The sequence below is a fragment of the Hylobates moloch genome, unplaced genomic scaffold (genome assembly GCF_009828535.3).
Source record: "Hylobates moloch isolate HMO894 unplaced genomic scaffold, HMol_V3 SCAFFOLD_8, whole genome shotgun sequence".
Classification (NCBI taxonomy): Eukaryota; Metazoa; Chordata; class Mammalia; order Primates; family Hylobatidae; genus Hylobates; species Hylobates moloch.
In genome coordinates, this window is record NW_026652283.1 from 109,139,849 (window position 1) to 109,154,212 (window position 14,364).

General features: G+C 39.2%; 1 protein-coding gene across 1 annotated transcript in view; it reads right to left on the reverse strand.

Moving 5' to 3' along the window:
• Nucleotides 1–14,364, reverse strand: part of KAT2B (lysine acetyltransferase 2B) — a 111,874-nt gene that overhangs the window by 48,296 nt on the left and 49,214 nt on the right. Inside the window, exons 3-5 of the mRNA XM_032162318.2 lie at nt 10,480–10,625; nt 5,951–6,043; nt 4,437–4,618 (exon numbers count right to left, since the gene is read on the reverse strand). Coding sequence (XP_032018209.1) covers nt 4,437–4,618; nt 5,951–6,043; nt 10,480–10,584 — 380 coding nt within the window. The 5' untranslated portion in view covers nt 10,585–10,625. The remainder of the gene's footprint in view (nt 1–4,436; nt 4,619–5,950; nt 6,044–10,479; nt 10,626–14,364) is intronic.

Here is a 14,364-nt window from a genome sequence, read left to right on the forward strand (position 1 = left end):
TAAAACTGTTTCCCAAAAACAAGTTAGTTCTAGCTAGCTTGCTATGTATTCTTTTTCTTCTTCTTCTTTTTTTTGTTTTCAGACAGGGTCGTGCTCTGTCGCCCAAGCTGGAGTGCAGTGGTAGGATCATGGATGGCTCCATGCAGCCTTGACCTCCCGGGCTCAAGCAGTCCTCCCACCTCAACCTCCAGAGTCGCTGGGACCACAGGCACACGCCACCACAGGCATATGCCACCACACCCAGCTAGTTTTTTATTTTTTATTTTTTTTGTAGAGATGAAGTCTCATTCCGTTGCCCAGGCTGGGCTCAAACTCCTGGGCTCAAGCGATCCTCCGACCTCAGCCTCCCAAAGTTGCTGGGATTACAGGCATCAGGTACTGCACCCAGCCACTCTGTATTATTATGAAACATCTCCCCAATGTGGGGGTAAGCTTTAACTTTCAAAAGTTCTACACAATTCAAAATCTAAGACTAATTACTTGCCACTTTCCTCCAGCAGACTGTTGGTCAGTTGTATTTTAAGAAGTTGTAATCCTCTGACACTTCCTTTTCAGGTTATTTCTTCATGGAATTATAATAGTGTACTATCATGAAATTCAGGAACTTCAAAATATTTGCCCACATTTTTTTTCTATAACCACAATGTTCCTGGGAGTATAGATAAGGTACAGTTAACATACACTTATGTAGCAATACTTAGGTCGAGCATGGTGGCTCACGCCTTTAATCCCAGCACTTTAGGAGGATGAGATAGGCAGATCACCTGAGGTCAGGAGTTCGAGACCAGCCTGGCCAACATGGTGAAACCCCATCTTTACTAAAAATACAAAAATTAGCCAGGCATGGTGGCACGCACCCATGTAATCCCAGCTACTCGGGAAGCCAAGGCAGGAAAATCGCCTGAACTCAGGAGGCGGAGGTTGCAGTGAGCTGAGGTCGCACCACTGCACTCCAGCCTGGACAAAAGAGTGAGACTCCAACTCAAAAAAACACAAACAAACAAACAAAAAAGAATATTTATATTTTTCTTTTCTTCAGAACAGAGAAGTAATTTAAGCAGTACTACTGTTCAGTCTGCTTTTAATTTTTATCGAATAAATATTTACAAGTTAGCTCTGTAATGAACACAATCATTTTCTAAGTCCAGTCTTTTCCACAGAGTCCTGTTTAACTTCATTTTCAGACTGATATACTGCAAACATTTTCGGCACATCTTTGTTCTAATATTTACAGTAACTGCTGTAAGTTATAAGCTGAACCAGCGTTATAGGTCCAGAGGTTCTCTTACAGCAACATCAAGATAAAGCCTGCTGGTGCCTGCAGCCAGTAATATTACCCATTTTTGAGAAGATCAGTATCAGTGAGACATCATGCTGTGGTGGTATGTGGTTTTTTTTAATTCCCCATGTGGTCGTGGCAGTGAGGTTTTACTCTGAATACTGATTCTCCTAATTTTCACAGGTTGTTCCTCTCTACTTCCCTTTCCTCATCAACATGACGTGACGGTGGGGACGTGGGGGAGGTTGGTGTCATCTACCTTCATTTCCTTATTTATTATTAACAGGGGCTCTTGGTCTACATTTCACCTAGAAATCAGCAGGTTTCAGAACTCATCAGGGCATATTCATTTCAGTTTCTCTCAGCAGGGCATATTCATTTCAGTTTCTCTCAGCAAGTTTCTCTTTCCCATTGTCTGACTCCACTTTTTGCCTTCACCTGCTGGCTCAGGAGGCTGGGCTAAAAAGGACTCTTTTGCCGTTTTTCTATTCCCTGCTATCTTAATTTCTAAAGCGATATTCAAATAATTACACACTCAATTATACATTTAAGGCTTTAGCTTAATAGCTCCACATTGGCAGTGACTGAGTTTTAGAGAACGATGTGCATGGGAGGAAAATGATGATGAGCATCTTCCCAGCACCTGTTCTGTGTGTCAGAAACTACATACAAACCACCCATGGAATACTCACAAAACTCATGACACTTGGACAGAGAAAGAAACCAAAAGTCTCTTTAGACCAGAGACTGACCTAAAGCTCATGTAACAAGGCAGAGATGGATCCACACCATTCAAACCCAGCACTCACCCAAACCAATTTCCATTTTTACTACTTCTTAAGTACTCATAAGTGCCACCAATTTCTTAGTAATTCTCAAAGGCTCCCTTGCATTTTTCTTCTGTTTTCTAAAACATCATAGCTGGGCACAGTGACTCACACACGTAATCTCAGCACTTTGGGAGGCCAAGGTGGGAGGATTGCTTGAGGTCAGGAGTTTGAGACCAGCCTGGGCAACACAGTGAGACCCCTATCTCTATAAAAAATAAACAAATAGCCAGGCATGGTGTCATGTGCCTGTAGTCCCAGCTACTCAGGAGGCTGACATAGATGAATTGCTTGAGTCTAGGAGGTTGAGGCTACAGTGAGCTATGATCATGCCACTGCGCTCCAGACCAGGATACAGAATGAGACACCAACTCTAAAAAATATAAAAATAAAAATAAAACAAAATATACTAACGTCTCTCAAGCTGCTTCACAATTAATTCTCCTTTTTCTTGATGAAACAATTATTTTCTCTGTTAAAAGTTACAAATGCATTCAGGGCCCTGGCTCTGACAAATATTCAGCTTTGTCAATTGTTTACAGACGGGATTAAAAAATACATATTTTTGAGAGACTTATCGTCTCAACTCTTATTATAAACAAGAGTTTCAATAATATAGCAGAGTTTCAATAATATAGAACTATGGTTAACGTAAAATCCTAAAATGAAAGATACAGAAATAAAGATATAATTTAAAAACTTATTTTGAAGAAATCTGCAATTCCTATAAATATCAATTATTAAGGAGAAAATACTTTATAACTGAAATTGCTTATATTGCAAAAGTGAAGAGAAAGAGAGGAAAAGGGTGTGTTACAGAAGAAATTAGGTCAGTGACAGAGAGGAAAGCTTATTTTAAATTATACAACTCTTCCATGTTATCTGCTGTTACAGAAAATAACCTGGGCACAAGTGGTCTTGACAGGCTATCAAAAGATACTACTGCCCACTTTAAATCAGGAAAAAAATAGGCACTAAAGCTCCCTAATATCCCCTGATGCAAGCTTGATGTGCCTCTGAAATATAAACAGAGAAAAGTTATAAAAAGTTGAAAAGTCACACTCCTACAGATGAAAATAAATGTAAGTCATTATATTTTGTATGGTACAAGTTTAAGATTTGTAAAACCAATTCTACTATTCTGCAAGTAATAAGCAATAAAAATAAATTTCCACTGTAGAAGAAAATATATGTTCAATCCAAGACTATCTGCAGAGTGCGAATGTCCAGCAATAGAGAAATGGTTAAGTAAGTTATGGTAAATCAACTCAATGGACTATAATGTAACCTGTGAAATGTTTGATATGATGTTAAGTGAAGAGACATAAAGGCTACAAAATTCTACATTTTCTTTCACTATAACTAATGTAAAATGTTATTTAAAAGGACAAAACCTGGAAGATAATATGTATAATGATATCAGTTCCGTCACAGTTCTGGAACTAAGCTAATCCTTCCTTTAAAAAAAACTTTTTTTTTTTTTTTTTTTTTTTTTGAGAAAGAGTCTTGCTCTGTTGCCCAGAGCACACGATCTCAGTTCACTGCAACCTCTGCCTCCAGTGTTCAAGTGATTCTCCTGCCTCAGCCTCCCAAGCAGCCAGGATTACAGTCACGTGACACCATGCCCAACTAATTTTTGTATTTTTAGTAGAGCTGGGGTTTCACCATATTGGCCAGGCTGGTCTTGAACTCCTGACCCAAGTGATCTACCCACTTTAGACTCCCAAAGTGCTAGGATTACAGGTGTGAGCCACCATGCCCAGCCTAAAAAAAATTCTTTAACTTCGTTATATGGTCATTGCATTTTTTGAGTGAGGGCTCTAATTAATTTCAGAGTTACAGTGTAGCTATCTAGTCAACAATATTCAATAGATAAATAACACAAGCCACATATGGATTTTGAATTTTCTAGTAGCCACACTGGAATGGTAAAAACAGGTAAAATTAACTTCAATATATTTTATTTAATCCAATGTATCCAATGTACTATAATTTCTACATGTAATCAATATTTTAAAACTATTAATGAGCAATTTTAAACTCTTTTTGGTACAATCATAGAAATCTCAATTCAAACTAGCCACATTTTCAAATGCTCATATGGCTAGCGGCTATCATACTGGGTATAGATGATTTACATCCCTCACCCCTCAACATATTATGATAGCAATGAAAAGTAGGAGTTTGCAAGTTAAATTATAAAGACATTATCCCTGAATTGATGGAGTCACAATGATAACTAGGCAACCCTATACTTACAGAGTCAAGTAGAATTTTCGGTCTGTAACAGGCTTTATGGGGCCAAAGAAAAAGAACTTGCATCTGATTACCTTGTGTAGTTCTCTTTGTATCCAGAAATATCATCATTGGGAGATCGCAGTCTTCGTTGAGATGGTGCCTCCAGATGCCAATAGTTGATGCGGTTTAGGAACATTTTTGCCAGCTCAACTATTGTTTGTCTTTCTTTTGCTGGCAGGTGACTAAATTTGTACTGTACAAAGTTATTCACACCCTTAAAAAGAGGGAAGGCAATTTCTTCATGCAGCTATGCAATCATACTAATTCTGAACACCCACACAGCCAGCATGATTGGTGGTTATTAGCAAAATAACAGACATTTCTCTATTCACAAAAATCTCTTCCTTTTCCCTAAAAGAAAATAGCAATCCCCAGAGGGAATCTTGCCTCAGATCACAGGGGATGAAAAGTGACAAGACAGAGAGGCTGTGAGTTGTGATTCTACGCCTGCTGAAATCCTGAAGCATTAAGGAGAAAATCAAAATCACGGACTGAAAAGGTCAAAACCCCTGAAACAAGAAAATATGACTGTTGTGCAGAATAATTATTGCTTTACTATCAGCAGAGTAGCCCACATACAATGCAGTTCTTAGATAAATATTGTTTTTCATTACAAAAATGCTAATCAAAAGGCTGCTATCATGCCTTCCACTGAACTAAACAACTAAAATTTAAACTCTTTACTATTATTTGTTTGAAGTCAATAAGCTTACCAAAATATATATATCATTCAAAATTATGCGCTTTTAAAAAAACTGTTAATTTAATCTTTCTACAGAATATTTCCATTTCATCTAATTTCAAATAAAAGAGCAATGAATTCTTATTTAATAGAGTTTGGAGACAAAATAAAATTTACTGAAAACTGACTGATAAAAATGCATTTATTTTTAAGGGTTCTAGTATCATGACTTCAGTAGTCATTCTCATCAAAAAATTCAGTCCAGAGTGTTTTTGTTTAGCCAAACAATCAAAGGCTAAAAAAGTGATGCTAATGAGAGATACTTGACAACACCTAACAGAAAAACTCTTTACATTTTAACAGATTCCCTGAGTAAAACGGCTTCTTTCCAGGAATCATAATGTAGCAGGAAGTCCATTTCTGGGTACAAAATCTCATTTCTTTTTTGCTTTTTTTGCTTGACTTACAATGTTTTTCACATTGCTACTAAATCCCCTCACCTCAATGGGCTTTCTCAGACAGTGCCAAGCAAATGGACAAAGACTTCATTTTAAAGCATCAACAACAAGAAAAAGCACATTTCGTGTGTTCTCCTTACAAACTACATGTTCTACTTAATGTTTTTCTTCTGCAAACACACAGTAAACTGTGAGTATGTAACAACCCTAAAAGGCAAAAGCTAGATCATGTATTAAATTAGGTATACACCTCTGACCCAAAGCCTCCAGGACAATTTCCACAGACTGGTAAACATCTCTAACCTGGGTATGGAGGACCAAAGCCATAGATAGAGATATAAAAGGAGGATTAAAAGATTTCTTCAGCCTTAAGCCAATAAAAAGAGGGCTTTTAAAATCTTTTTACCTGTTCAATGCTAGGTTTTTCAAATGGGGGTTTCTTTTCCAAAGAGCCTTCAACCACAGGTTTTCCTCTTTGTAAAATAGACTTTCTCAAGAGCTGCAAAGAAATCATCAAAAAAAAAAAAAGAAAAACTTAATTGGTATGTCTATCTCTCTCTCCTCTCTTCTGTTTCTCTCTGTCTGTCTCTCTTTCTCTCTTACACACACACACACACACAGCTTTTAAAGGAAGTTACCATATTCTATTTATCTTAACTATATATAAACAAATCCTTAAGTCAATAAAATGGGCAACTATCAGGTTACCCAAACTGGCCTTCATGTCCACGGCCAGAGTTATGAGGAAATGGACACCTTTCATGTTCTGGGCAGCCTAGGCCACCCATGCTGGTCCAACAGACACCACTGTCCCATTCACTTCCCTCTTCTCCCCACTGTTTCTAGCTTTCCATTGACCCAGAGGCCTGGTATGCAACCCTACACACTTGGCACATGCCCATCGAGGCCACTATAGGTGTGCTGAAGCTCTAGAAGATCTTATTTAAAGATGTGAGAGAAAGATCTATTCTGCACAAAAGAGGCCAGGGGACAGGAGCTGTCTATAGCAGCTACATGGCATACGCATCATCTAGGGCACAGGCTTTTTGGGAATAAAGTCTGCAGAGCTCTAAATGGGCAACTTTCACTGTTAGTCTTTTTTTTTCATTCCCCTTCCATCCGTAGAATGCAAGCCAACTGTTCTGGCATCTCAATGCCCACAAAACAAAAACACTGCTCTTAATTCCTGCCACTGGAATTTAAAGCTCTCAAAGAGCAAACAGAAAAGGGAACACAGAGCCACTTACCAAGAACAACGCAGAAAATAAATTTGATAATGAAATTCTTTACCTTCGATCTTTGCTTGAATCTTCTGTAACTTTTACATGTGGGTCAGTTAGATATGGCCACACATTTATGTAAGTAACATCTTTCCCTCCTTTCTCTGCTTACTGCCTTTTCAGTAGAAACAAAACATGGAAACCATTCTCTCAGGGGTAAATGGAACTCGATAAACCACCAAGATTGAAGATGACCATGTCTCACCACTGAACTGTGTCTTACAAGGACCTCAACTCCTTCCAGGGGTGCCATACAAATTCTGAGCATGGGGTATCTGTTCATCCTTTCAAGTATTACGCCCATCTTTATAAAAGCAAATTTGCAATAAACATAAGTTAGTGTATATGTTTCTAAGAATATCTAAAGATTGGTCATAAAAATTAAATACAAATAATTCTGGTTGCTTACTTATTTTCCCCACTTAAAATAAGACCATTTAGGAACTTGGCCCATTGGGGGTTTCAATTTGGAGGTAAACTGACGGATTGTGGAAATGTTGAACTTCAGTTTATCCATAAGATGATGAAGCTGGGATAAGTGGGCATATAAAAAAAGTTCTTAATAGCAGCAGGCATTTGCATCCTTAATTTCAACAGACAATCTTCATGGTTCTTCATATATATTATCTCATTTAATACTTATAACCTTTTAAGGTAGGTGCTACTACTAACAAGGCAGATTAACTTGCCCAAAGTCACATTTAGTAAGTGATAGAGCAAAGTTTTAAACCCAGGTAGACTCCAGAGCCACATCTGTAAGCACTAAGATATACTTCAACTTTAAACGCAGCTTGCCACTGGGTTTATGTTCAACACCTAAGACTGATTTTTTTTTTTTTTAATTTGGGACGTTGTCTCACTCTGTTGGCCAGGCTGGAGTGCAGTGGCATGATCTCAGCTCGTGGCAACCTCTGCATACCAGACTCAAGCAATTCTCCTGCCTCAGCCTCTCAAGTAGCTGGAATTTACAGGCGCGCACAACCACGCCTGGCTAATTTTTGCATTTTTAGTAGAGATAGAGTTTCATTATGTTTGCCAGGCTGGTCTCGAACCCCTGACCTCAGGTAATGGGCCTGCCTCAGCCTCCCAAAGTGCTGGGATTACAGTTGTGAGCCACCGTGCCCAGACTAAGACTGAAATTTTTTAATGCTACTAAAATATATAACACATTTTTACTTTAATTATTGACAAATGAGACACAGGAACTGCCTTTCTCTTTCTTTCTTTTTAAAAAATCATGGGCCAGGTGCAGTGGCTCATGCCTGTAATCCCAGCACTTTGGAAGGCCGAGGGGGGAGATCACTTGAGGCTAGGAGTTCAAGACCAGTGTGGCCGACAATGTGAAACCCCATCTCTACTAAAAATACAAATATTAGCCGGGCATGGTGGCACACACCTGTAATCCCAGCTACTCAGGAGGCTGAGGCAGGAGAATCACTTGAACTCGGGAGGTGGAGGTTGCAGTGAGCTGAGAACACACCACTTCACTCTAGCCTGGATGACACAGTGAGACTCTGTCTCAAAAAAATTAAAATTAAAAAAAATTTAATCATTATTTTTGTTTTGTTTTTAGGAATTGCCTTTCAGAAGCTAAGGAATAGATTATTTATAACTCATTTGCCCAAGAATAATACTTTTTGCAGGAGGTGGGGAGAATGCTGAATATTTTGGATTGTGTTTCCACAAACAAATATACTTGCACTATTATTTTAAGATGAAGGAGGGAAGAAAGAGAGAGAAGATGTACTTTAAAGCAGAGCAATGCTTTCTGGCCTGTTTGGTTGGTTATAAACTAAAAAGAGGCCGACAGGATGGAAACCTTGACACCACCTTCACTTCCAACAGGGTAGTGGGGAGCTGCCAGGGAGCACAGTTCCAAGATAAATAATAGCTGTAGTCATGCAGACCTTGTTTTTCTTCAACTAAGATCTTTTTCCAAAGAAGCTCTAAACACTACGAACCTGCCAGGGTTCAAGCTGAATGACTCAAGCCTCACAGCCACGTCAACAAGTTGTCACCTGCATGCCTAAAGTGGTCTAGTGCCTGCTAATGGCTGTGGGGAATCCAGCTGTTCATATTCTCTCCCTTCCCCCACTCTCTTCTCTCTCTCTCTCTTTCTCTATTATTCTTTTTAAAGTTAATATCCCCAAATTTAATATCTACCAAATTATAAAAATATAATTCTACCTCCCACTCCTATCTCCTAACCACCCAAAAAAACTCATTAGTACAATAAAAGACAAAAGTTAATAAAAAGGGGGAAAGGCAAAATTATGAATCAAATAAGTTCAGACAAAGAAAAGAAAAGAGCTATAGGAATTGGGTACAAAATTTTCACTAAGATTCCTAGCAGCCAAAGCAAAAGAGGGAACTCACTGGAAAATTTAGCTATTTTTGTCATATAAAAATGAAGTACAAATAAATATAAATGAGTCGAAGGAGAGTTATTATAAAATGAAGCACAGTGCTTCTTATTAGAAGAGGCAAACTTTTCCTACCCACAAGCTCTGAGTGCTTTTGCTTTGCTTTCAACATCCTTGTAAGGGTTACACAATACAACATAATCTACAATGCCCTCAACAGCAGGTTTACTTTTTTTTAAGGTTATTCCTTCTGGCAGCCTCCTTTATAGATCTATTTTTGGCAACCTGAAGTTTTGCTATCCATTTCCACCACCAGTTTTGCTCCCACATCTGCTAGTCCTGGCTCTAATCAGAAGCTTGAGGAGATGTACGTCTATGGTAGGGAATGGATGTGACCCACATGGAGCTGAGGTAGAACTAGTGAAGAGGCAGCTATGGGGAATGGCAGCAGTAATTGGTGACTGGTGTCAGTGAGAAACAGGTAACAGTGGCTAAGATACCAAAATAAATTTGGAATATGTTGATTCCTTCTCTTAAAGCATTAGAGATAGGACTTACAGCCACTCCTCCAACTACATCTCCTCCCACCCATCCCTCTGCTAGCTGGGCTCCACCACACTGCCCTCCTTGCTGTTCGGACATCACTTCAAGCTCTCTTAGTGCACGGCCTAAAATACCTGTTTCCCCCTCTGCCTCGGAGGCTCTTCCCCTAGCACTTTGCACAGATGGCTCCTATCTCCCACTCAGGTTTCTGCTCAACTTCCATCTCCTCAGAGAGACTATCCTAACTGACCTTCTTCGCTGGCATGTCCCCAACTCGCCACCATCTCTGCCATTCTGATTCCACTTATCCTACTTTGTTTCTCTTCAGAACACTTATCACCACCTGCAGAGATATTATTTACTTGTTGACTGTCTCTTCTACTGAAATATATACTCCATGAGGGGAAGAACTCTGTTTTGTCCACTGTTATCCCTCATGCCTACATTAGTGCCACCTGCAGAACAGATGTGCAATAAATACTTGTTGGGTGGATGGAAAAAATCTATTTGTATATGCACACCAAGATACTCAACTTTGCATATAAGTGTAAAAGCTCTCAAAGAGAATGACGTGTTCAAAGTATGGTGGGCCATTTTAGAGAATCCATCAAGAAGAAGCGTATAGTTCAGCAAACTCTGAGGGCAAAATGTACCATGAGCTGAAAGCCTTCACACCCATGACCTGGCATATGGAGACTGAGCACATTTGAATAATGAGAGAAAATGTTTTTAAAATGTTAAAATCTCACCTTAAATAGGTAGAAATAAACTTGTTTGGTATCTGCATCTTCTTCCTTGTGGACACAGGTAAAGAGATATTCCACATCCAACACTATTCCCAGGAGTCTGTTCATTTCTTCCTCTGACACATTCTCCAGGTGGGAAACATGAGCAGCTTATGGTAAGATCAAAGAAACATATGTAAGACCTCAACTGGAAACCAAACATTCCCCATTTTTAAGTAGAAGGTCCTCTTTCATCAATCTTACCATCAATCCTTTAAGCTCATTGGGAATAAGAGAAGATTTCTGAACTCCTATAGGACTGAAGTCTTCTCACAAAATCTACCTATAATTAAGAGACTACCATGTTCTTAAGCCTTAGCCTCCCCATCCAACATTAAAAATGGGCTGGTGGCTAATGTATGCAAATAATGTATATTTTAAGAACCAGTACTGGTAGCATCAAGACTGGTCCAGATAGGGTCAACTTCTTAGGTTTCCATTTAAGAAAATTCTCCACCATGTCAAGAGGGTTCTCTATGGTCCTAGTCACGAATGCAGAACTTGTAAGTTGGTGGTTCAGAGATGCAGAAAACCAAGCTCCCTAAAGGTATAGCTCTAAGTCCTGTGAAGAGCTCATTCACCAAAGAATATCATGATAGTGTAAAGACTGAAGGCCTTTTTCTTCAGCCTTTCTGATTGAGACACACTAAAACCTCACTGTCTGCTGCAAAATCCCCACGGCCTATTTTAGCTTGACATTCAACATCCTCCGTGATCCAGCTGCAAACCCACTTTTGCATCTTTCTTCTGTTGTCTTACTATAGTTTTGTGACCTATCCATTGACCCTCTCCTCACTCATCCCTTTGTGATCTCTTCTACTCAAATACATTCCATCTTTGAAGGTTATTGCATTTAATCCCCAATCCCATGTAGTCGGTATTAGTAATTCCATTTTACAGTTGAGGAAACTAAGGTGCTGATATGGTTTGGCTCTGTGTCTCCACCCAAACATCATCTCAAATTGCAATCCCCACATGTCAAGGGAGGGACCTGCTGGGAAGTGACTGGATCATGGAGACAGTTTCCAGCATGCTGTTCTCATAATAGTTAGTTCTCATGAGATCTGATGTTTAAAAGTGTTTGACAGGTCCCTCCTCACTGGTTCACTCTCTCTCTCTCTCCTGCTGCCATGTAAGACTTGCCTTCCTTCCCCTTCACCTTCCACCATGATTGTAAGATTCCTGAGGCCTCCCCAGCCATGCAGAACTGTGAGTCAATTAAACCTCCTTTCTTTATAAATTATCCAGCCTCAGGTAGGTCTTTATAGCAGTGTGAAAATGAACTAATACAGTCTCAGGCAGACTAAATACTGTTTCATCAAATGTCACTCAGCCAACAAGGCAGAACTAGGGTTTGAAACTGAAAAAGGTTTGACCCAAATTCTAAAGCACCTACAAACATATTTTTGTTGACTAAATGATTCACTTCAAGTCCCTTTTCACTTGAAAAAGGATCTCTAGATAAACCATCTAATAATCACCCACTAGCCCAGGAACTCCTCTGGGCTGGAATCATGTCTTTTATTTCTGTTATCCCCAACTTCTATTACTATGTTTGCCACATAACAGGAGGCGGCACTTCAAGAACGATCCTCTTAGGTATAGCTCCAAGTGTGCTGGCTTAAAAATGCTTGAAGATTCAAGTGCTTGAAATGATTTTTAAAGAAAGATTAAAATACATTTTAAAAAAGTGATAGATTTTTCCTCATTCTTTTAAAGGGAGATGAAACTAAAGGCTATTGAGGAATATCTGCTAGGTGCTGGACACAGGTCAGTCTACTCTGGAGACCATGATGCACTCGCCATTGAACCACAATGCTCAGTCAGAAGCCTGGGATAGAGGATGCTGCTAATATCCACCTATATATCCTCCCTCCTTAGCACAACTCTTGGTTTCCAACTACCAGGAGCTCCATTTGGCCTAAGGGCTTTTCTTATCACTGTAACCTACTCTGCCACCTTTATACCCCTCAAGAGCAGCTCTTAGCCAAAGACTAAAGAAGTTAGGGTATAAATACTCATTTCCTCACCGTTCAGATGGAATAACTCTGAGGTAAGTGTTCTACACCAGCTCCCAATTTTTCCTGCACAGAATTAAGTAGCAGTTGCCCACAGTGAGAGCTGGCTTAGTAATTCACTCTTTAATGGCCACCTTTTCCTCAGTGTTTCGCTTTTAACTCTCCTACTCTCAACCTAAATAAACGACATACACTCAAATCCTTGTCTCAGAGTCTGTTTCTTGGGGAACTCAAACTAAGATATCTAAACAAATGCATTTTCAGAAAGTTAAGAGGATTAAATACCAAGTGGTAGGGGCAGGAGTAGCTGCCCTGAAGGAGCAGGAGTAGCTATGTTTATATCAGACAAAATGGACTTTATGTCAAAAACTGGCTGGGCAGTGGCTCACGCCTGTAATCCCAGCACTTTGGGAGGCTGAGGCAGTCGAATCACAAGGTCAGGAGTTCGAGACCAGCCTGTCCAATATGGTGAAACCCCGTCTCTACTAAAAATACAAAAATTAGCTGGGGATGGTGGCACGTGCCTGTAGTTCTAGGTACTCAGGAGGCTGAGGTAGGAGAATTGCTTGAACCCGGGAGGCGGAGATTGCAGTGAGCCGACATCACACCACTGCACTCCAGCCTGGCGACAGAGGGAGACTCCATCTCAAAAAAAAACAACAACAACAACAACAACAACAACAAAAACCATACAGAGACCAAAAAGGGCATTATATAATGATAAAGGGATCAATTCATCAAGAGGATATAACAATTGTAAATATACATGTACCTAACGTTACAGCACCTAATGTTTGCTGTAAAAATATAAAATATATATATAATATAATATAAAGCAAACATTAATAAATCTGAGCTGGGCACAGTGGCTCATGCCTGTAATCCCAGCACTTTAGGAGGACAAGGTGGGTGGATCACTTGAGTCAGGAGTTTGAGAACAGTGGGGCCAACATGGTGAAACCTCGTCTCTACTAAAAATGCAAAAAGTAAGCTGGATATGGTGGCACATGCTTGTAATCCCAGTTACTTGAGAGGCTGATGGGAGAGGATCACTTGAACCTAGGAGGTGGAGGCTGCAGTGAGCCTAGATCATGCCACTGCACTCCAGCCTAGGCAACAGAGCAAAACTCCATCTCAAATAAATAAATAAATAAATAAATAAATAAATAAATAAATATGTGAAAGGAGAGATAGAATGAAATACAATAATAATAGGGGACTTCAATATTACACTTTCAACACTGGATAAATCATTTACACACAAAATCAACGACAAAGCACTGGGCTTGAACTATACTTTAAAGAAAATGGACCTAACAGACATATACAGAACATTCCATCCAATAAGAGTAGAATACACATTTTTCTCAAGTGCACATGAAATTTTCTCTAGGACAGATCAGATGATAGGCCATAAAACAAGTCTTAACAACTTTTAAAAGACTGAAATCATACCAAGTGTCTATTCCAACCACACTGGTAGGAAACTATTGGATTGGTGCAAAAATAATTGCATTTTTGCCATTCCTTTCAATGGCAAAAACCGCAATTATTTTGGACCAACCTATATACATCATTAACAGGAGGAATTTTGGAAAATTCACAAATAGATTGAAATTAAACAGCATGCTCCTGAACAACCAATGGGTCAGAGAAGAACTTAAAAGGGAAATTTAAAAATATCTTAAGACAAACAGAAGTGGAAATACAACATACCAAAACTTACAAAATGCAGCAAAAGCAGTTGTAAGAAAGAAGCTTACAGCAATAAATGCCTACATTAAAAAAGAAAAAAGATCTCAAATAACCTAATATTACACCTCAAAGAACT